General features: G+C 62.0%; 1 protein-coding gene across 1 annotated transcript; it reads right to left on the bottom strand.

Annotated features, from left to right (window-relative positions):
* Window positions 1-267: 267 nt before the first annotated feature.
* LOC111156048 (potassium channel tetramerization domain containing 5) lies at window positions 268-23,490 on the bottom strand. Its single transcript, XM_022516628.1, has 6 exons — window positions 23,237-23,490; window positions 13,750-13,858; window positions 12,013-12,104; window positions 10,139-10,234; window positions 7,491-7,616; window positions 268-1,917 (listed from the first exon to the last, which is right to left on the bottom strand). Exons 1-6 carry the CDS (start codon window positions 23,486-23,488, stop codon window positions 1,888-1,890), a joined length of 705 nt encoding a protein of 234 aa, XP_022372336.1. The 5' UTR covers window positions 23,489-23,490; the 3' UTR covers window positions 268-1,887.
* Between the last annotated feature and the right edge of the window lie 183 nt (window positions 23,491-23,673).

Below are 23,673 nucleotides of genomic sequence, written 5' to 3' on the forward strand. Positions count from 1 at the left end.
TCCCAACAACAGCCAGCAGGGGGAGCCCGAGCAGTTGTGGGGTGGGGGGAGGCGCCCCGGGACCCACGCAGGTGGCGCTTCTGGGCAGGGTGAGCAGGGTGACATCACTTGAAGATGCTCTTTGGATCTTTGACCCCTGGGGATGGGGCAGGATGCCAGCAGGGCGTAGGCCGGCGAAGGTGGGAGACTGGCCCTTGTGAGCCTTTTAGCGCTTGCGCAGCAGCCCCTTCTCTGTGCATTTTGAGACACTAACAGTTATTGTCATTCATAAATACACAATTTTATTTGCTATTTCCAGGGGAAACTTAGGCATTAAACTGTAAGCTGATAAAATACGGATACCTAAAAAAGTATAAAAGTATAAATATCCCCTTAGAATAAATTTTAGTGAATTAAAGTCTTAATATCTTTAAATTAAAAAACCACAAGCCTATCTATTATGTCAAGATCATGAATCAAACGACGCTACGTGGCCAGCAGCGCCCACAGGTACACCCCAAGGCCAACGAGGGGCTGCCCCCGCCCCAGGCGCACCGGGAGGATGGGTCGCCAGGGCCTCAGGGCGCCCTCCAGAAAGGCTGCGATGAATCTGAAGCCAAACATTGAACAACGTATGAGACCTTACAGAGAGAAGGAGGTAAGTCCTGGGCGCCGGAGAACCTGGTTCATCAGGTTGTTGGCGAAGAGGAGGGCGCAGGGAAGAAGCCTCCGGAAGCACTGGAGACTGAGCACCCCCGAGCCAGCCCCCCCCCAGCTCTGACAGTCCCCCGACAGCTAGGGAAGGCCTGTCCTCAGAGCAAGCGGGCGGCGCGGTTTACAGGGGTTCTGGTCCCTCCAGCGTCGTGTCCCGCGGGCAGAGCCTGTACAGGGCGCATCTCAAACACCCCAAACCCCAGAGAGAACTGCATAGTTAGACGAAGAAAACGAGCGAGCCGGGTAGAGGGAGAGACTGGTGACGCACTGTAAACATTCGGGTTTCAGCGTGACCTGGAGTCTCGGCTCCGGAAGCCAGGCGGACAGGCCCCCACCCCGACCTCCATCCCAGGCGAGACAAAGGCACTGACGAGCAGCAGCTCCCCACAGGCCCGCGGCCGGGCCGCACCAAACTGCTACCCCCTCTCAATGACGTAACACATCCGTCTGAATGCAGCCGCGTTTGTAGGCGTTTCTAAGGACTAAGCACTCTGGGTAGTCCGTCCACACTGGGGAAGAAGGGATGCAAAGTTCTCTTGCCTGGAAAACACAAGTGGAGAAGCCTCGACTGTTCCAGGTGGGGTCAGGCCGGGGGAGCTGGGCTCTGAAGGAGGCCAGGCCTCAGGGGCGAGGCCCGGGAAGTAGTGAACACGCAGAGGCTGCCTCTCTCAGGAGCCACACGCCACAGCTGTGAGAAATCGCCAACCATTCCTCCAGGGAGGTTGTGCGGACTCCGTGACCCGAGGACCAGGGCCTGGTGCGTGAGTGGGTGACCAGCGGGCACCTGGAGCCTGGGGCCACGGCGCTGCAGCCACGTCCTGCCAACAAGGCCCAGGCTCCGTCAGACTGTTCATGTTAGCACCAAGAGCGCTGTCCTTTAAATGACCTTCGGTGATTACAGGGGTTGGCTGGAAGCATCCTGCCTCAGGCCCAGGCAGCCCAGGGAACGCCGCACAGGGGCCCCTGTAGGGACACCCACCTGGCTAGCAGGCCTGCTCCAAGTGGGGACGCCCGGCCTCGGCGGGTCCCGTCTCTCACCGCCCACCTCAGAGGCAAAAAAGGATCCACACCCAGATCTCTATAGAGAAATTGTCAAACACAGGTTTCTTCTCACGGCCAAGCTTCCTCCATGTGGCAGATCGTTGCAACTTGGGACAAGATAAAATGTTTCTTCAGTCGTCAACACTGTGCTTCTCACATCCTTGAACCCCGTTCTTGCAAAATCTGAAAATGCCAAACACAGACAGTGAGGTCCTGGGTGCTGGACGGGGCTGCAGACGGCTGCCAGCTGGGAGCCACAGGGCCCTGAAGCAAAGCACTGCTCTGGGAGCAGGGCCCAAGACCCCAAGTCCACCTGCAGGGGGCTCAGGGGCCAAGAACAGGCTGAGAGACCCTCGGCTGGGGGGCCCCTCCAGATCTCCATCCCAACCCATGGCAGACACACGCCCCAGCCTCCCACCTCAGCAGCCGGCCTGTCCCCCACCAGGCGCCTCTAGACCAACTTGGAGAGGCCTGAGACGTGTTGGGGAGAGGCACCTGGGACTTGGCTCCTTACCAAGTGCCCAGAGGTCCCTGGGAGCACCCCCTGATGGCTGCCGCTGCTCTCCTGCAGGTGCCAGAGCCTGGCTGCCAGGCTCCAACTCCTGAGCGTCCAGCCTGGCCAGGTCCTGGGCTGTAGACACAGCTGCACCGCCAGGGGCCTGGGGGTATGTATCAGCGGGCCCCACCCCAACCTCCTCTCCTTCCTGGCCCCATCACAAACCAAGTCCCCTGGGTGTCCCCTCAGCCCTGCCCCAGTCACACGACCCCTAAGCCCCGGCCCCCAGGCTTACCCCATCACCTCCACACCCACCAGTTCAGCCCAAACGCTGCTGCTGCCCGGCAGGCCTTGCTGCCTCAAGGCCGCCAGCCTCTCCTCACTGCACCCCTGCAGAGTCCCCTGCCTCTTGGCCACCATGCCTGTCCCTGTTTTTCTCACTCCTTATCGAGAGAGAGGGCCCCCAGCCTCCCTCAGCCCTGAGCACAGGTGGACACCTGCAGAGCCGGCATCTCTCTCGCTGTTTCGATGAACACACGCAGTACAGAACCATGAGACATGCCAGAGTCCCAGCCTGGCCCAGTGCAGCCATGGCCAGTGCTGTATGGTGGCCCGTGCCATCGGCCATGGACAGGAGCCTCCTGGGGGCATCTTCTGCTTGGATTCCAGAGCTGAGCCACATACAGCTCTGGGGACACTGTTTCTGAGTCCCAGACCTGGGCACAACGTGGGGCTGGGCCCTGGGAGGGGCCAGCCTTCTCACGCCAGGTCCAGGCCCACATGGACCCTCTGGCCAAAAAGCAGCTCCTGGCCACCTGCTCCCAGGCTGGGCAGTCAGGGGGATGCCCAGAGCAGCAAGGCCACAGGAGCAGGGCACTGGTCAATCACAGTCACCGAGGGCTCGTATGGAACCACTCAAGAAGGCCCAAGCTATTGAGGGCCACTCGGCCTCTGCCCTGGTGCTTTACATACCGCTGTCAGCCCCTGGGCCCGCGCCTGCCACGTCTCGGAGGGCTCCGGAACGCCCGGCTGGCATGGCTGCATACTCTCCTGCCCTCTGCGCCCGCCGCCTGGGACCCCACTCTGCCCCCTGTAGGATGCACCTTCTGCTGTGATGGCAGAGCAGCGCCCTGGACTGAACGTCCCTCCTCGGCCTGTACCATGACAGGGCCTTACATCTAGTAGGATTTGTCAGCTGGCTGGGACAGCCCAGGATGCCCCTGTCAGAGGGATGCGGACTGGAGAGGGGACCTGGGGCTGTCACACACAGGTCCCTGCTACTCCTACAGAGCTGGGCTCAGCCCCACCATCTTCACTGTTTGCCGGGCAAGCTGGGATCTGTGGGCGCCCTCGAAGCAGAGCTGTCTCTCACTCCATGGGGGCCCAGCAGAGAACACGGAGTGTCTAAGTCCGCAGGAGAGAGGATGAAGCCCGTGCCCCCGGAACGTGGCCCGGAACAAGGTGGCCACGCCAGAGGGGCTGCCCCACCGGAGTCAGCCCCCAAAACTATCTCCTGATGAGGACTGAAAAGCAGTTCTAGACCTGTGACAGTCACAGCCCTTCTGCCCGGGACAGGATCTTACCCGGGCCACCGCCCACAGGGACCCACAGCACCCCCCAGGCAGCAACCCCTCGGATAGGCCAGGGCAGGGGAACACTGCTTCACCATGCAGAGTCAGGGCCACCGTGGGACCCACGCTGCCCAGCCAGGCTCCTGTCACAGGCCGTGAGGCGTGCTCAGCAGCCGGCCGGCCAGGTCAGCGTGGCCACTCGAACAGAGGTGGGTTGCAGACGCGCACCATGCGTCTGCTTGCAGAGACTGAGTGAGGACGGTCAGACACCTCCGTGATCTGAGGTTCTGCACGTACTCAACTGATAGGATTAGCTTAAGTCCACGTTGCTCTTGACTTTCTCAACGTGGCTACCAGAGAGTCTGAAGAGACAGGCGGACTCGGGCTGTGTATCTCCTGGACCGTGCTCGTCCAGGCCAGGGCTCGGCAAACTGTCTCAGGGACCCGGGTGACAAGTGCGTGAGGGCTGGTGGATCAAGAGGCAAGACTGAACATGCTGTATGTGTACGTAGTCACCAGAAAGTGACCGCACACGTAAATGCTGCTCTCCATCTGCGGTCCCAGTCCAGACCGCTCACGGCCGGCGGTCAACCTTCCGGGGACTGGCTGGCCACATGCCTCGCCCGAGCGGCTCCTAGGGTGCAAGCTGAGGGCCCCCAATCGGCGTGGCTTGGCCCGCGACCAGGGGGTGGGGGGCCTGGAGGGAGCAGGGGGTCCCCGTGGACAGCGCGCGGCTCGCCCAACTGCAACCTGCCCTCTCTGGGCCTCGACTCCCTGTGTGCAAGCTGAGGGCACAGAGCAGGCAGCCCCGGCTCGCGGGGAGAAGTCGGGCTCCAGACCCGTGTAGCGGGGAGTGGCGGCGGGGTGAGGAGCGGCTGGGGCGGAGGGGCGTTTGCGGAGACCCCCCCACAGGGCAGATGGACAGAAGGTCCTCACAGACCCCCGTCTATCGGCATCCCTCTCCTGAGGCTCGGGGCAGAGGTGCAGCCCTGGCTCTGGGGCTCTGAGCCCACGGCAGAGCAACAGGAGGGCCAGGCCGTGTCCCTGCCCACAGACACCCATGGCGACGAGGGCATTGTAGGGCCCAATGCACAGGGTTCTCAGGCCCCCCAGCCGAGGTCCCGATGCCACCCGCGCGGAGACCCTAGAGGAAACAGGCCGGCAGCCCCCACCCCAGACAGGCTGGCTCCGCTGCACGTCTACAGTCAGCGTCTAGCGCGGAAGGTTCTCTGTCCACTACAGGAATGAGAAAGCGCAGTGGAGGAAAGGCTGGGGTCAAGGAGACTAAAGTGAGTGGTCACTAAAGGGTGACAGAGCTCACCAGGACATTTACACTTAATCTGAGTCATCCCCATCGTGACCCGCGTCCTCGTCGTCACTCTGGCCCGGCACGCAGCATGCGGCAAGGGAGAAGAAGAGAGGGCAGTGTGAGCGCGGGCTGGGACGGCGCGGCGGCTGGGGAAGCCCAAGCACAGAGGCCAGGACACCCCCCACCCCACCGTGCTGGGTGGTGAAGCAGAGACGGGCCAGTCTCGTGTGAAGGTCCTGGGCCCCGAACCCACGCGCCCAGACGTGCCATGGAGGGAAACCCTGGCCGGAGACGCCCCTCTGCCTCCAGGTCTGGCGCTCCCAAGGCTCCAGACCTTCCTGCCCTCTTTTTAGTGAGGAAGTGAATCTTGCCCAGACTGCGGTGAGGCCTTTGCTACTGGCCGTGGAATGGCCGTGACCTCCAGGCCACACAGACGGTCTAGGAACATGACGGGGTGGGCTCAGTGGGCCAGGGGGCTGGAAGCGGCGCTCAGGCAAGTGGATGCTCAGTCACTCATCAGTTCTCTACCGATCTTGTCGGTGTCACCAGTTAAATCCCTGCATGGGGAGGCAGGGACACCCCCAGTGGGCTATGTCCTGTGTCCCCCACCTGTCCCAACTCGGCAGAGGAGCCCTGCGCTGACACAGGGCTCGTGGCTCCAGGCCTCAGCCCCACGCCCTCCCTCTCTGTCCCAGGGTCCCCTCAGTGAGTCCTGCAAGCCCCCAGCTCAGCTCGGATTGGCAGATGGGTTTGGGAGGCCCCTGATCTGGCGGAGGTGGGCGACCCTCGTGTACCACTGCCCTCACTAAGCAGCCCATCCTATCCCGCCCGGCGCTGGGAGGCTGGCCCCTGGCGCCCCCCGAAGGCGCGGCACTGTACAACCAGGCTGTGTCTGGTATCCCCAGGTCACTGGGCCCGCCTGGCGCAGCGTTCTGGAGGCGCCAACCACGTTCTGCCTCCTGGGGAGCTCCTGCCACTGTCCCCGTTTAGGAGCCACAGTGACAGCCATGCTTCAGACCCAAGTATTTTTGGAGAAAAAAGCAGGGCACGTTTTCAAAAGCAAAGGATCTGGGGTCACACCTGGAGCTCCCTCAAAGCAGAGGTGCAGCCGCAGAGCGCCCGGATGGAAAGGAGCGCAGGCGGCCATCCCGCTCAAGCACAGCGACAAAGACTTCAAGTTCAGAGACCAGAGCTTCCACAGGTGAACATCCCACATCGTAATTCGGCAACTGCTCGGAAAGACATGGCTCCTCACGACACTTGGGGCCCCCGGGGCGGGGGTCACTTTCCACCCCAGACTCAACAGGAAGCACGTCCCTGGGCCAAGCACTGCCCCCCCCAGTCCTGTCCCGGGCAGCAGGGGAGTGGCCTGGACACGCTGGGTGCCAGACAGTTGCCCCGTCGTGAAGACATGGGACTGCTTCATGCCAAGAGCCCCGTGAGGATGGCCACCATGGGAAGGCTAACACGCACGGGAACCGTGCTGTTTGCTCCTAAGGCCACACCTCCAAGGAAGGCCCTGAAAGGGTCACAAGGCAGTTCTGGGCCAGTAGCACCAACCAGGGGCCACCTGGGGCGGAGGGAGGGAGCTGAGAGTCAGGAAGCATCAGGAGCCCCCAATTTAATGTCACTGGTTATAATCCTCTGGGCTGGCTCCCCTCAGAACTGGCTTCAGGGCTGACAGGCCACCACCAGCCTCCAAGGCCCAGGAGTCCCGCCGGGTAGAGCCAGCCCAGGGCAGAAGCATCTGGAGTCCGTGACCCTAGGGGCGACACCCGCTGCTGCTCCATGCCGTGAAGCTAACGTGAAACCCAGCGGGGCCGCCCTGAGTGGACCCCGGGAGCCCCTGCCCTCCTTGGGAGACGGAGGCGCCTGCGCCCACCAGGGAGCCAGTTCCCACAGGGACAGCCCGGGCCGAGCCACCACTGAGGAGCCTGGAAATCAGAGCCTCTGCATGATCTGCTGCTCCCTGTTCAAATCAAACATGACCCCCAAGACGTGGTCGGATGTGGCTAAGACAGGGACCTCTTGGGAGACCTCACTCTCCAGCCCAGATGTCCCAAGCCCCAGGAAATCCATCCAAACTGGCATCGAAACACAGACTTCCAGAAGCAACTCTGCCTGTCCAAAGAGGTGTGGGCAGAGAGCGTGGGCTGCAGACGCCACAAGGGCTTGCCTCAAGGGGAGCCCCTGCTCTAAGACCCCTCGCTCCACCACCTGTGGTGTTCCATCACGGCGGCCCGCCGGACCCCCGTGTCATCCCTGTGGGACTCTGTGGACGCATCGGGCAAGAACTCTCAGGAAGGAGAGCACGAGGCGGACAAGCCCCCCACAGACGGGAGCCGGAGGGTCAGCGCTGGAGGCGCCCGCGGTCACCCACCTTGGCTTTCTCGCTGGGCTCGCTGGTCGTGCCGTACGGAGAGCTGTGCAGCTCCTTGGAGACCACACACAGGAACTCGGCCTGGTCTTCGCTCCCGTAGTTGTAGGAAGAGCCAATGCTGACCAGCTGGGAGGAGAGAAGGGCAGCACCATGGGGCCAGTGCAGCACGAGCCTGGTCCTCCCGCCGGCAGGGACACGCCAGCCCGGGAGCCCACGATGGGGACAGCCAGCGTAGCTTGTGGCCAAGAGGTTTCTAATTTCTAATGAAATCCCCACACAGCCGTACACGGCACAGACATGCACACACGCCACCCCATGAGGACACCACGCACGGGACAGGCCATCGTGGCTGGGCCATTCAGCTCTCCCAGACTTTCTGTGGGGCCCATGGGAGAGGAAGGCCCCGGTGCTGGGAGGTGGGAGGGGGCAGGGGCAGCTGGCTCAGAGCAGGTGGTGAAGTTGAGGCCTTTGGCACAGGCTGAAAACGAACTCCCAGGGGAAGCCTGAGCTGACCTTCTCCTAGCAGGGCTAGTAACCGGAAAGGGCACACACTCTGGGGCAGGAGGGGATGGGATGCAGGCGCCAGGCCCAAGGAGCCTGAATCTCAGAGATGGACACGGTCAGGACCTCAGGCTGAGCTGGTGTTGGTGGCATATGACAGGGACACACACAGCCGGCCGGTCTGCTCCAGTGACAGGGACACACACAGCCGGCTGGTCTGCTCCAGCCCGCCCCAGAGCCAGCACAGACTCATGTGCTTCTGGAAGCAAAATGAGGCCAGAGGCAGCCTCACACCACAGAGAGGCTTTCCAGGGCAGGATCGCTGAGCTGACGAGTGCCTTGAAGGGCCTTCGCTCTTTGGCTGCACACGCTGGAGAAGGCCAGGGGCTGGGGGACCTCGAGGTGCAGCGCGGGAAGGATGAGAACAGCGTGGGGGCGGACGGAGGGCAAGGCCGAGCAAGCAGAGCGCACCGGCCGTGCAGCCGGTCTGGCCAGAGACGGGAGAGCACGGCGGGCCGGCCGCTGGAGGGTGTGCCCCGGAGAGGTGTCTCCCTGCCTCTCTGGACAGATGTACCCTGCCCCCTGCAGACCCTGGGGCGGCCAAAGCAACCTCGAGAACTTTGTTCTCGCCTGCGCTCACCACGGGCTGACCCCGGGCTTGACGCCAACACCTGTGAGGGCTCTGACCCCACTGTCCTATAGCAGGCCCGGCTCCTGCTTCTGGGAAGGAGAGCACACCTCGTCAAACGGGACTGGTTCTGGAGTCTCGCCGGCAAGAACTAGGAGGAGCCCATCCTCCAGCAACAACGACTTAGGGACAAGAGAGGAACCTGGCGTGCGAGAGGAGTCTGGGACCTGTTCGGGGGAGCTAAGGACAAAGCCCTCACGCTGAGCACAGAGAGGAAGGGAGAGGCCCATGCAGGGGGCAAGAGATTCTCCTCCTCAGCGAGAGAGGTAGAGGGGCTTTGCTCCCGGCGATGGCGGCCAGGTCAATGCCCTGACCGGTTTGCCTTCTCTGGGCCGCACGGCAAGGGAGGACACCAGGGGCACGGGAGGGGACCTCTGTCTCTGCACGGTCTCTGGCACGAGTGTAACGAGGTCAGACGCTCCCTGGATCCCCAGCACGCAGGCAACACCGTGAGAGGACACGGAGAGCAGCCCTGGTGGCCGCAGGGCCCAGCTGCTTACGCTGCTACCCTGCCAGGCCCCCCGGATGGGAGGGAGAACGCAAACTGTGCAGCTGTCTTCGTGACATTTTAAGGGGACTCCAAGCATGCTCTACCATATGACCCACTGTTTCAAAGGACCCAAAGAAAAGGTGTGGCCTAATCAGAAGGGAGCCTGGGATGAGCCTGTCATTTCCCACCCTCTCTCCCATGGGACTGCCTGCCGCAGCTGGAACCTGCACTGGACAGAAGCAGAAAGCTCTGAGGCCTGAGGGGCCTGGCGAGCCGGGCAGCTGAGACCTGGGGCTGGGGGGCCGGGCCGGGTCACAGGTCCAAGCCTCAGTCCCACCCTGCCCGAGGGACAGGAACAGTGGGCACTTTGTGGAAAAGGTGCCCGCGAATGAGTGAGCATCCCGGACGTGCTCCCAGGCCACCCCGTGGGCCGCAGCTGCACAGGCGGGGAGCCCGGGCTCCACAAAGGGAAGGAGCACTCGCGCTCCCCCGCGTCAGGCCGGCAGAGTGGAGGGCACAGCTGCACCAGAGCCGAGGGCCGGAGAGGGACTGGGGGCCACAGAGCAGCCCCACTGGGAAGGGCATCTGTGCCAACTGTAGCACAAAGGAGCCCAAGCCGCCATCTGCTCAGCCAGCGTGGGAGGGGATGTGAGGGGACGGGAAGGTGGGGTCGGGCCGGGACGCACTCAGGCTGTCAATCCCACGCGCATGGAGAGGCCAGATGGGAGCGAAGAGAACAGTCCCTGCAAAGCACAGGCTCAAGGAAGACGGAGAACTAAAAGACAAGGGTGTGGGGAAGCGGGGATGGGGACTTCCACGGGGGGCCCCGAGGAACAACTCCACCCACCCCACCGAACCTGTGACCAATCCAGTCAGGACAAGGCACAGGCCACCGTCTGCGGGGTGCGGGAGGACAGTGACAGGCCGCCGCAGGCCCCCGACACATCATGACTGGGCCCCGGGCTTCACCTGCTCGAACTTCCAGCCGTCGGACATGGTGGACACCATCTGCGTGAGCTCCTCCTCCTGACACTGCAGCACGCGGTACACGTGCTTCACCGGCACCTGCGAGAGCGAAAACCGCGGCTGAGACGGGCCGCACGCACCCAGCCCGGCAGCCCGGTCCCCGGGCCCATACTAGGGACAGCCCCGTGGGGGACCTGGGGCAGGCTCGCGCCACTCAGGCTCAGGTCGCGGTGCGCAGAGTGAGCCCAAACGCATCCGGCAAAGCAAAACAGGCTGAACAGCTGCTGTTCTCCTCCTCATCCACTGTCAAACATCCTTCTACTTCTAAATCACGAAGTTCAGGGAGTCATGATCCTGAAACCCAACGGCACCCCGAGCTAGACGTGAGCATGCAAGGACGCGGCTATGAGCGGGGGCAGCCGGGAGGGCCAGCGGGGAGGCCTGCGGAGCCACACATGGCCTCAGACCAGGCCCTCCCTCAGGTGAGGCAGCTTCCCAAAAGCTGGTGTGTCCCCCAGTGCGGCAGGCACCCACCCACCGCCCTCCCCTGAGCTGCATGCCAGGCACACTGCCTGGTGCTCACAGCACCCCAGGGACGTGCCCACCTGCCCTCGCGGAGCTGCTCCTGCTGTGGGAGGTGGCAGCTGTAACGCAGGGCACGCGCGTGCTGGGACGTCAAGGCAGCAGCTCATGCCACAGTGGTCACAGTGAGAGGGCGCCGGCTGTCGCACAGCCCCAGTGCACTCATTCACGACAAGAATGACAAGGCCCTGTGGAGGGGCTCTTCTACCCCCACCAGGCAGAGGGGGACTCTGAGGCACACAGGCCTCAGTGCTGCACGCGTGGGTCAGCCCATTTATTAAGCAGGACGGCTGGACAGAGGGGAAAGTGGCAGCAAGTGGCCACAAATGACCAGGGAGCCCGTGGTCGGTCTCCTGCCCCCTCCGTGGGCCCTTCCCCGCTGTCCTGGTGCCTGAGGGGCACCCGGAGGAGGGAGAGCTGGGAGCACTGTGGCCTGGGACCGGCCACTCTGAGTGGCCAGGCAGTCAGTGAGCCTCTCGCAAAGGCTGACAGCTCTAGTTCGGGGCCCACCAGACACCCAGCGGGACAGCCCACGATGGGACAGGCGGCCAAAGGGCTTCAGGTGGGTGCAGACTCCGGATACCCAAGGCAGCCCTGAGGGCACGTCCACCGCGTGGCATCCCCCCAGAGGTGCTGCTCAGCGGGAGACGGCTTGGTGCTCTGCCAGCCACTGTGGCACTGGTGCGTTAGCAAAGACGGACGCCTCAGCCCTGTCGGCACCTCCTCTGCAGAAGATGACCGACTGGCTCCAACTCTGCCGACTGGCCAAGTGCACATGGGCTCCCCGAAGCGATCTGCCCCGTAGGCGGGCACACGGAATGCTGACTGCTCCCTCCTCTCCCAGGAAAAGCCAAGACTTCCTGGAACCTACACTGACCTGCAGGACCCCCACCTCCACTGTCTACCCCTGAGCGCACTGCCAGCCGCAGGCCCTTTGCACTTGCTGCACCCTGCTCCAGTATGCTCCCTGGTATGTCCACACCTGCTCCACACTGGAAGCCTCCCTGGAATTGCCCCCATGGCACTGCCTTGTCCCCCTGGAGTGGGGCTCCCACAGGGCTGGCTGGGCAGGAATGTGTGAACATGCTCAGCGTGCAGGCCACGGCACCAGCTGGCAGTGCCACGGGAGACGGCTAGCGAGCAGGCTGTCAGGCATTAGGACGATGCCCGAGGAAACCCAGTGGGACAGGGCCAGCACTAGGGCCTCCTGCAAAGGCTGCCCCTGGTCAGTGGGAAGGGAGGGAGGGAGCTATGCCTCCGTGGCAGGCCTCAGAAGCCACAGCCACGGGTCTTACCTGTGATGTTTTGCTGTCTCGTTCTCTAATTTTGTCCTTTACAAGTTTTATTAGTGAGGTGATGTTGTAAAACTCCGCTTCCTCCAGTACTCCTAGAATAGAAAAAAGTAACTTCCAGATCCAAGAATAAACATCCTGCCCCTGTCCCTCTGTGGACCACGGCCTGAGCCCGGCCCGGCCCCCAGCAGCTCCTCAGCTTTTCCGAACGGATGCCGTGCAGATGCTGTTGGCTCTCAGCGGGGCACCCTGGGATCAAGGGTAGAGGGCCCACTTCCTGAACACACCCCTGGCACGTGCCACTCCAGGTGGCCTACTGGGCACACTGTCGCACACACATCTACTCTGAGCTCTGCCCTGGGCACCCCTGGATGGAACTCAGAGACTTTCCCTCCGTCGCCCGCGGGTCATCTACTGCCCTCGCATGAGGCCCAGAGGTGGCAGATGGCCTCACACAGGTCTGTCACTTGGTGCCTCGGTTTCCCCATTCAACTGGAAGACAGGCTGGTTGAGAGGGCTGCTCCCGGCTCTAGGATTCATGCCAGTTTAGGGCTGCCTCTCTTCCCCAAGACTGCTGCTTGTGCTGTACCCTCTGAGGGACGCTCCGGGCCCAGGACCCCTCCTGCACATTCTGGAAGGGCCATGCTGGCCGCCCTATCCAGGCCTTGCTCTGCGTGGTGTCCCCACAGTGGCAGCGCCAGCAGCTTGGGGCTGTGGACTCCACTCAGGCGCGCTCTACCCAGGTCCCCAGGCAGCAGAGTCAGAGGAGGAGGCTGGCGGTGGGCGGCCGCACCTCTGCTGTCCTTCTCAGGACGGCGTGTGGCTGTGTAAGTCAGGGAACGCAGGCCTGGCACCAGCCTGCCGCTGTCCCCGACACCTGTGGGTGAGTGCTGGGGTGCTCCACATGCTGCACTCCCAGCGGCAGGCCAGCGGCCGCGTGGGCCCTTCTGAACGCGCTGTTTGAAGCTGGCCAGGAGGCCGGGGATGAGGCCGGGAACGAGGCCGGGGGTGGGGGCCCGTCTGCGGCAAGCGCCTGCCTCTGAGCAAGCCGCCCCGGGAACAGGCTGTGAAGTTCCGGCTTGGACCATACAGATGCACCAACAAGACAAAAGGTGCCACACAACGTGAGTGCACGTGTACGCAGAGGACCAAAAGGCACAGGCTCCAGGCTGGAGGCCCAGGAAGGAAACCAACCAGGAGGCAGCAAGTGTGCAAGGAGTGAGCCCAGTTCAGTCCCGCGGTGGCCACAGGACCGCAGTCCAGCAGGAGCCAGAGCCCACATGGAGTAGAAGTGCCTGGACCGCTCAGGGCTGCGGACGCGTGAGGCTCCCCACTCGCCATGCCCAGCGCCAGACTGCGGCGGCAAAGACGGCGCTCAGAGGTGAGGCTGCAGAGGGCCCTGGAAGGAGCACGCCCGGGGCTTACCCAGCAGCCGCATCCAACGCCGTGCGAGCCAAAGTCGCCGTGAGAGGGAGCGCTAGCCCCAGTGGCATCGCTCGCCAGGCTCCTGACGCGGCCCAGAGCCCATGGCCAGACTCCTCCTCCCGGAGACCAGTGCCCACTGCCCCGTGGGGCACGGGAGAGAGGCAGCCGGGAGCCAGGGAGGTGACGTGGGCACCTGGGATTTCCGCAGGGGAAGGTGTGTCGGGCCTGCTCCTCGCACCCCTGTCGCTCGGGCTCCGAGGGGTCTGTGTCAAGTGACCAGTCAGCTTGTCCACTGGGCGCCTGGCCCCAACTCACCTTCCTCTGCGAGGTCTTTGTTGACGACCAGTTTCCCATGTCTCAGGTAGTTCAGCACGGGCCCAAAGTAGGTGGGGTCTCTGTCGATTAAATAGGCACCCGTTTCATCCTATGAGGAAGAGAGCACCCTGAGTCCCGGAGGGCAAGGCAAGGGTCCCCCAAGTGACTCCAGGCCAGGCCGCATGGAGATGGCTGCAGAGGCACGCGGGTCCTGTGTGTCCCTTACCCCACAACCAGACTGCCACGGCACTTCGGGAGGCAGCTGTGCACACCTCTGGCAGCTGGCAGCCTCGCACCCTCGTGTGTCACCACCTCACATCTAGGCCAAGTTCACCTCCCTTTATGTCCTCGGTAGCATGGTGACAGTGGCTCAAGGCACAGTTCGGCCTCCGTGTGGCTCAACGCTGCCCAGCACGAAGGACCCAACACACACTCTCCCCTGGGCACCTGTGGCAGGGACTTCTCATCGGGGGAGGGGATCAGAGAAGCACACAGAACTGTGCGGAGAGGCCTGTCTTCCACGGCAAGGTGGCCCCAAGGCCTCCCAGAGATTGCTGACCAAATGAGCAAGGACACTGCACACCTGCCGTGGGTCTGCTGGGCACGGCCTGGCCCAGGCTGCCTTCCCATGGGGCAGCCCTGCAAGGACAGACCACACAGCAGCTGCGTGTCCGCCAGTGCCCACGGTGGGTCCTGCACCTCCCGTGAGCCCACCTCCGCTCCCTGTGGCCCCAGGGAGGCCTTCGAGACAACAGGGTGACTCCATGAGTCAATGGAGCGGTCAGTGTGGTGGGCTCTGGGGGACCCTCAGCAGGAGCATGACCAGCCAAGACAGTGTGACACGCAGAGGACAGTGTGTCAGCACCTCTTGCAGGGCGAGCATGGTGGCGGGAACACCTGGAGCTCTTGGGTGTCTGTGCCTACGGACACTGGCCGCAGACCCTGGGCAGCGGGAAGTGTCCTGACCGTCAGGCAGTAGGCCACATGAGGGCCCTACTTTTCACCCCCATCCGCCAGAGCCTGGAGGTGCCAGAGGCTTCCTGACGCCACCCCCTTCCCCACTGCAGACCTGCTCTTCTTACATCAAGTCAATTAGGGCTCTGGATGTGGGCGTGCCGGGACCTGGACCCTTGATGCTCAGTGGGCAGGACCCAGGCACTCAGCCCAACCTCCTGGCAAGACAGGCCACGGCCTGCTCCTGTGGGCTTCTGTTCCCCAAGGCGCTGTCCCAACCACACACAGACCTCCCGAGTTCATCCTCGTGCTCGACCCCCTCCACCCTGCCATGGACCCCTGCCTCCCATCTCTCTGGACCCCTACTATTCTCTGAGCAAGACCAAGGAACCCGCGGACCAGCTTCTGGAGGAAGGATGCTCTACCAGTCTCCCTACTGGCAAAAAGTGGCCATGAAGTCGGGGGCTTGTCCCCAACCCCAGCTCAGGTGTGAAAAGAGCCCAGTGCAAGACATCTGTGCGTCACCAAGCTCAGGGATGACCCAGCGGCTCACCACTACCTCGACAGACAGCTGGCAGAAGGACAAGATGTCATCTGACACCTGGGACGTGCCACCCCCTACCGGTGACAAGCGGGCCTGCCCAGCCCTGCCAACGAGGAGCAGCACTTACAGAAACTCAACAGCGGTTTCTTCCGTGGAGGCCCGCCAAGGCTCTCAGACCGGTTCCTTCCTGGGGCTTTGTTTGGCTCTGATGGAGTCCGAGGTTAGGCGGGGCCAGGCGGCAGTGTCAGGACGCCGTCCTCCCTGTACTCGGACCTGCGCTTGTCGGGGGTGGGGGTGGGTGGGTTCAGCCTCCGCAGCAAGTGCGGGGGGCCCAACGCCAAGACCCCAAAACCCCACTGGGCTTTATCTCGGGCTGCTGCCCAGAGGCTCACAGACTCTCACCGAGATGCGCAGAGGCAGCAGGCTCTCATGCTGCTGAGCGCGGCAAGGGTGGGCTGCAGACGGGCTCCCAGGACACTGCAGCCGGCTCGCTGACACGGCCCCTCCCTGGCTGAGCTGGGCGTGCAGCCCTCGGGACCTCCCGCCCACAGCAGAAATAAGGAAAAACACACAACACAGAAAGAAGAAACAAACAAAAAAACCCAATTCAGAATATAAATCTTGGGCTCACTTCTGCAAAAGCCCGGAGAACAGCATCTCGGTGCCACCTACACTGGCGACGGGTGTGGGGGCGGGCAGCAAGGGCCGCAGGCGGTCAGCTCCACCTCGTCCGCACGCGCCGCGGGGACCCCGGTCTGCTCACACCGGCGACGGGCAGCAGGGAATGGGAGCAGGACACAAACGCTGGCTGGTGGCAAGACTTGCGAGTCCCTCGTCTCCTCTTGCCATCCTGTCCTCGACGCATGCAAGTGTGCGCTCCATTTGTAGAGTGGCAAGCTTTGTGTGTTTTTTGTAAAAGAGCCTGAATTAAGCCTCCTTTCTTGACAAATCATTTCCCTCTGTTGACCTTCCCCACTTCTCACTGAATTAGCGTCTGACCTACTTGTGAAGTGCTAGCTTTAAAAATACACATGCACCTTAAAGACTTGAAACCGGGGAAGCTGGCCCTGGCTTAGAGATACGTAATGAGGGCCAACTCCCCACAGACTGTCAGTCCGCACGCCGGGAGCAGGGCAGCCCGAGGATGTCCGGGTCACCTGGATCCCTATCCTAGGGGGACCCACTCCAAGGCCAAGCTGCTGGTTTGCACGGCAAGTCTGAAGCCTGGACCCCTAAGCTTGGGCTGCTGGGCCACTGGCGCCAGGCAGGGAGGCGGCCAGGCCAGAGATTGCGCCCTGGCCACGAGCCCTGTGTGCACAGTCATTTCTCCAAGAGGAGCCAGTGAGCAAAGGTAGGGCCAAGCCCACATCACATGCTCTCGCAGGAGACACCTAACTGCAGCCCGACAAGGACAGAGGCAGAGAGGACAATTCTGACTTGAAACTCCTGTCCCCTCCCCACCCTGGCCCGTTCTTTCCTTTCCGGGCCTACCCAGCATCCTCGGCCCACACCGCTGGTTAGGAAACAACGTTCTGCAAGGGGCAGAAACACAGCCGCGCCCCTCGGGAGGCAGCCCCCAAGACCCAGGGTCTCTCCACTCACTCTGTACCCAGAAGTTAAACCTGGCCATGAGGGGCAGGGGGCAGGATCGCACGCACTGCCCAGCAAAGCGCCATGGGTAAGGCGGGGGCTGCTCATCCCTCGGGGCCAGCCGGTCCTGGAAACGGTGATGAGGAGTGAGGGTCAGGGATGCCGAACTCTCCCCAAGATTCTAAATGGACAAGAGCTCTGGGAGCGCGCTCTCTGTGGAGCGTCTGCACTTGGCCCCATTCCACCACCTCCAGGGCCTCCACAAACACGCCGGGAAGCAGGACTCTGCCACCACCTTGTTGTGGGATAAAGCCCAGCCACTGGAGCCTGGAAATGAGGAGGGCTGAGTGTCCTGAGCTAAATGGGAGAAAAATTCCATCACATCTCCCTGTGAAAATCTAAATGTAAACGCACAGAATTCTCTGTGCACCGACATCTGCGATCAACCTAATTAGAAATACTCAGCTTGTACCCTAAAATGATCCGTTTCGAGGGACTGTTCCAAATCTGCACAAGAAACCTTCAACTTCCACCCTCTCCTCTGTTTCATTTTCTACAGTCTGTCAAACCCTCCGTCCAGGAGACGCCTGGGATGTCACCAATTACAAAGGAGAGGCAAAGACCCGGAGACCGGAGAGAGCCGTGGCCCCGGGATCCACCAGGGCAGGCCCCCGGGCCGCCGCAGGGAGTGTCAGCAGGCTCTGACTGCACGTTCCCTGCGCGAGCCCCCCGAGACGCCTATGTGTGCTGAGATCAGGCGCACTCCCACTCCCTTGCCCACCCGCGGCCGAGGCGGGGTGCGTGTGTCCGGGTTCCGGGTCGTTCCCAACCTCAGTGCCGGCCCTGGCAACAACGCCCTCAGACCTCCAACGGCTCCCAGCTCCCAGGGCCCTGACCCCCAGAGTGTCCCAATTTAGAATGGCATATCCGACTCAGATGAGGCTCGCCCAGAAGCAAACACAGGGGCCTGTATGAAAGGACCCCCGCAAGGCCCAGGCTCCTCCTGCAGCAAGTGTGTCTCAGACTCAGCCACGGCAGGTCCCCCGGGACCCCAGGAACCCGTGGGGGTGGTTCAGAGTGACCCACTCAGTGTGGCAGGACTGGGGGCACTGACAGCAGATGCCAGGTCACCTGTGCATACACAGGGGCTGGGTCACCCGGGGGCCAAGGGACAGTCCTGGGCAAGGTGCTCAGTGGACTGGCCAGCCCGAGAGCCAGCCGTCAGAGTCACAGCTGCCGTGAACATTCATGTCACAAAGCCAGGGACCAAGTGTCTGCCAGGCCTTCGCAGGTGCTCCCCTCCCGAGAAGGTCTAGCCTCAGAACACCTGCACCTAAGTCCTCTACACATGTCACATCACTGACTCTGGGGTGAGTGTGCATGTTTAACATAAACCTGCTAGCACGAGAAAGCCAGTGAGCGACAGAAACGGGGTGGGGGGGCACCACAATCACCTGGGGCAGAAGCACCACACAGTGACTGACCCAGGGTCCCCAGCTGCAACGCCCCTCGGCCACCTCGGAGGGGAGGCCTCCTCAAGCCCAGAGCCCCTGGGGCCCCAGGCGCCACACTGCCCGCACCTCACGCCTAGCCCACTGCTCCTGGGAAGCCCTCGAGCCCGCCCCGCCAGCTGCCCCCGCAGCCACCGCCCTGCGGGCTCCAAGGCGGCCTCTGCTCTCTTCCCACACCCAGCCCCACAGGCAGATCTGGTGCGGAGTTCACCCTTCCTTCTTGCTGGGGCCGAAGGGCAGGCCCGTGGCTCCTCTGCTACCTCGCCGCACCTCCCCACTCCTTGCCCACTGCACAGTGCTGGGGCTCGGCCAGTGCCCCTGCGGCTTGCTTCTCCCTGACCTGTTTCCAAAAACCCACCTCAGCCTCTCTGCTGGAGCTGACCCAGCTCACCACCTCCACAACTGGGGCCACCCAAGCCTGACTGGCAAAACCAGGCCAAGATCCCAGAAGCCCAACTGCTGAGGAAACTAGAAGCCACTGGAATGCGGACGTTGGGAAGAGACACTCGTGCACACCCACACGCAGACGCCTCAAGCCCATTCTGAACACGCAGGCGGATGGGACCGGAACCCTGGAGTCACGTTCGCCAGGCTCGAAGACCTCGTTTCTTGCAAGAAAACTCGCTGGCTGCCCAGGAAGCTGTGTCCCTCCCCGACGGCCCAGGCTCCAGAGCTGGGAAGCCGCCCTCGGGCCTGTCCTCAGCTCGGCCAGGAGCTCTGGGTGGAGTGCGAAGAGGCCAGCACGGAGGGCCGGAGGACAGGAGGGCCGGGCTCGCACACAGCGCCTTTCGAGGCTGGCAGCGCAGACCAGGCCGTGCGGTAATTCAGAGGCTACGCGCGTGACACAAACCGCAGCAAGGACAAATTCCAAAGCAGAGAGGAAAGCGCCCTCTCTAAAAACAAAACAGGGAGCAGTGTGAGGTGGTGTGGCCCGCACCGTCTTCCTCAACGCTCACAGCTCCTCCGTACCCCAGGGTTGCACAGCGGGCTAAGTTCTGGTAAAGGTCCAAGTCAGGCCCAAGTCCCCAGTCTCGCTCTGCCACCAGAGAAGACGCCCCGTCCCCAGTACCCACAGCACACCGGCGCCGGCCAGGACGTTTCTGGAGCTCTGCAGTCTGGGGGGAGCCCCCGGCCACGCGCAAACCTCCCTCGGTGCGGAGCCGGCTCACTTACAGGACTTTACGGACTGCTGACCTGCAGTGGCCCTGGAAGGGAGCTGTGAGCGCGCAGCCGTGGGTGAGAGCAGCCACGGACACCCTGTCAGCGAGCTGGGAGGAAACCGATTAGCAGCATCAGCCCAGTGGGCCACGGGGTCCTGTGGTTGAGGATGTGGCTCTGAGCACAACTCCAAACCAAGCCTAGTCGCCGTGCGGGGCAGAAAGAGGAAGTGCAGAGGCGACCCTTTCCGCCTGGGCTGCCCTCAGACAGCAGACGGCGGGGACAGCTGCAGGCCCAGGGCCTGTGTCTGATGCCATAGGGCAAGCTCTTCTCACTTAATGCAAGTCCCTTCCTAGGACGGTCTGGCCTGGACTGGACTCACAGGCTGCTTCGGGCCCGGGGCTGTCCACTCAGGTGCCCTGTGGAGATGTACTGTGGGCTCTGCCAGCGAGCACCTGCTGCACAGGGGGAAGGCGGGGGCCCCTCCCTCGGCCTGGGTCCTAGGCCAACCGCGGCACGTGGCCAGGGTTAAGAACATGCTCAGAGCCACATCCTTGACCACAGCGTGAAATGAAATGCACCAGAGTCTCGGGTCACCCACTCCGGGCCTCAGACGGGACAACACGGCTCTCACGGGTGCCCGGGATGCCCTTCGGAATTCGAGAAGTTAGCCTTCCGTCTCTGATTTGGTTCCCTGGAGCGTAATCTGCTCTTTCCACTCTAAGGAATCCCCACTTCTCTTGCCAAGCAACTTAGAAGTTTGTACTTCCACCCACATCCCTCATCACTTGGCCGTGTCTGTAAACTCCCTTCCACTCTCTCTCCAATCCCAGCACTCTTGCCAACGCCAAGCGCACCCAGAGTGAGCACAGGCAAAGAGCTGCAAGTGACAGGTCACCAGAGGCCCTGTGATGGCCCCACCCCTCAAAGACGCATCTGCGCCACAGCATCTGCAAGGACAAAAGCTCAGGTTTTCTCCAGGCCTGGCTCGGGCAGCACGGAACCTATCCCAAATCCTACTTAATCTGAGTGGTTTCCAACCACCAAGCAGCAGTATTTCCTGTTTCCCTTTCAACTCCTAGAGCATCTCCACACCGAAACAGGGGCTGATTCAGCTCTCAACAAACACTACCCTGTTTTCAGCAGTGCCCGATGGGCCAGGTACCATGGAATCCAAAGAGACTTAACCCCAATGAATCACACATCAAGCATTCACCAAGCACTTCCAGGAAGGAGTGTCACACCCCGCCCGCCCCTTACGAGAACCTGGGAGAAGATGACCCAGACAGCAGGGGGCAGAGGCTGAAATGAACACCCCAGACGCAGCCCCACTGAGGAAGTGAGAATTCATACTTGACCGGTCTACAGAGAGCCGCACGGCAGCCGTGGGCTGGAGTCAGCACTGAGACAGGAGGGTAAGGGTTTGCAGCCCAGAGCTGGTCTCAGGCTTAGTCCCGAGAGAGGGAACACGGACTTAGGAGGAGGGGGACCGCTTGTAGTCCTGCTCCCCACCTCCTCCCTAACAACCTGTTCGTGGCCTTCAGAAAACACTCCATCACTCCACCTCTCCCACAGGCTCCAGCAGTGTTTAAGAGCAAGCTCCAGGCACTTTCCCAATGAACTTCAACCCATCAGGCTCCCAAAAGGTTCCTGGTCTCCCCTTCCATGGAACAACACCCCCCCCAATCTCCCCACTCAACCCCTATCCAAGCACCAGCTTGCTGGAGCCCAGGAGCTCAATAAACACTCTCCAGGTGCCCAGCTGCCCAGCAGGAACCTTCCACCAGGTCTGTGCTGACGTCCAGCCCTAGGGACATCTGTCAGGTATGCTTTCATCCATTTTAACTATGAAGCGAGGGCTTCGAGGTTTTTACAAGTGAATCAACATCCTGTTTCTCTTCCATCATGTCATAATCACTGGCTGTCCCACCCCTCCAAACACCCCTTCCCCTGCGCCCTCAGCCTCCGCTTCCTCTCACACAGGGTCTAATTATCCAGGAGTGAATCCCTGGGACATTCTTTCATTAGAAAGGCAGAGGGGGGAAACGGCACTGAGGAGACCCAGTATCTTACACGTTGCAGCTCATCTGAAGGAAAGAACTCACTCTCCGGCCCCGACCGATGTGAATCAGCATTACTCTTTCTGGCAAACTCCCATTACGCTCGACAAAAACTCACACTTATTCACTAACAACTATCCTATGAGACAGAAACTGTATCTGCTGCATTTCCTTCGTGTTCTAAATTTCACTCTTAAAACCTGGAGATCAAATGCGGGGAAGCGCCCCACGGTGACAAGAAGCAACCGCACCAGATGCGTTCCGGTGGGTTAATTACTTCCCCCAAAGGGCTGTTATTACAGTAAGCATGGTTTGTTTTTTTTTTAAGTCGTTTTGAGACAGTAAAATGGAGGCACGAATGGACTTAACTGCGAGGGCTATCGTTCATTGGCTCTGAATTAATTGTTTTAGTGAACAGAGAGACCGTGCCTCAAAGAAGAAAAAAAAAATGCAACAGACAAGAGAAATTTTTAAAAATCAGATTCGATCTATAAAACAGGAACTCTCGAGTAGAAATCCCAGTGAATGACCGCTGTGGCCCAGGGTTTTAATACCGACCAACCAACAGAAAAACGTACACCCTCACCATGAAAGGAAAATCACAGCAAACAAAAGCCTATTTCTGTCCTGGAGAGGTCTGCCATTTTCTGGGAGGTCAGTTCTCCACCAGCGGAGAGCTGGGTCAAAGCGGTGGAAGCAGCTGGGGGCGGCGGCGCGGTCAGGGGGACGACTGGAGCGCTGGCATCTCAAACCCTGATTTCTGCCAAGGACAAGTGGTCTTGTGGTAGCTCAGGAGCTCTCGTTTCTGGATCCTAAGGTCACGCCACCCGGAGGATGGGCTCCGTCAGCCTTCCCAAACTTGAAGAGGGAGCTGCATCTCTCTGGGAAGACTTGTGCCTGGCAAGCGTTGAGCGGACGAGGCACAAAGCCAAGTGTAATTATGTACGCTCCACTGAGAAGACCCAGGAAAGTTAGAAGGTTGTGAACCGCCTGGGATAAATATAGGTGACAACTACTCTTACGACTGAGCCTTCTCCGAGTCTCAGCCGGTACAGATCCTGAGCCGCTCTTCTCAGCCACACGGGTCTCACAAAGGGAATAATCCAGTTTCCATTATGATCGGCACCACCGGAGGAGCCCTTAATGAAAGACAAGCTCCCCTTTCGGGAGGCCGGTGGGGACGCAGCCGGTAAAAACATCCCTACCTGGTCCCTCCTTGCCACCCCTCGGCCCGCGCAACCTTCGCTTTGAGAAATTACTCCACGGACGGCCCCTTCTGCGAGTGCTGAGTGGGCGCGTGTTGGGGCTGTAAACGACGGAGCGCCAACTCTCTAAATGCAAGTCACTGGGAAAGGCAGGTCACCCGTGTCACACCCCCCCCCCCCACACCAACGTGAAGGCAAACGTCTGGAATGCGAGAAGATGAGGAGGAGGCCAGGGCTCTCCGATTCCAGGGCCACGAAGTACACGGGGACACAGACGAGGCGCTCCCACGGGGGAAAAGAAAGTGGATCCCCAGCAAGGTCCGGGGCGTGGGAAAGATCCGCCGGGGGGCGGAGGGGGCGAGAGCGAGCCGAGGCGGGCCGGCCGCGCGTCCTCAAGGGCGGTGGGCGCCCGGGCAACCAGCCGCGGCCTCCCCGGTCCGGGACGGGGAGTCGGGCGGCCCTCACCTTGTCCGAGTCCAGGTCGGGGTCGGCCTGGCACAGACGGTACAGGAAGGATTTCGGGTCCCGGCACAGCGTCTGCCGGGTGGTGAGGAAGTAGGTGCCGCCGACGTTGAGCCGGACCCACTTGGACACCCCGCCGGGGCGTTGGGCCAGGGCGCCGAGCCCCGCGCTGCAGCGGCGGCACAGGCCGGCCCCCAGCCCCGCCCCGAGGCCGCCCGGGGCCGGCGGCAGCACCTCGCAGTGATTCTCCGCCATGATCCCAGCAAGCCCCGCCACAGATCCTCCCCACCGGAAGCGTCCGGCCTTTAATACCGTCCTCCTCGCTCTGTCCCGCCCACGGGTCCGCCCTCATAAAGCGCCCGCCCTGGTGTCACGCGGCAGGCGGAAGTTCCGGTCCGGAAAAGCGGCCGGTCGAGCCCCCTTCCGGCCGGAGTCGGGTG

This window comes from Enhydra lutris, unplaced genomic scaffold, assembly GCF_002288905.1.
Source record: "Enhydra lutris kenyoni isolate GAN:26980312 unplaced genomic scaffold, ASM228890v2 scaffoldscaffold45, whole genome shotgun sequence".
In the NCBI taxonomy this organism is placed as follows: domain Eukaryota; kingdom Metazoa; phylum Chordata; class Mammalia; order Carnivora; family Mustelidae; genus Enhydra; species Enhydra lutris.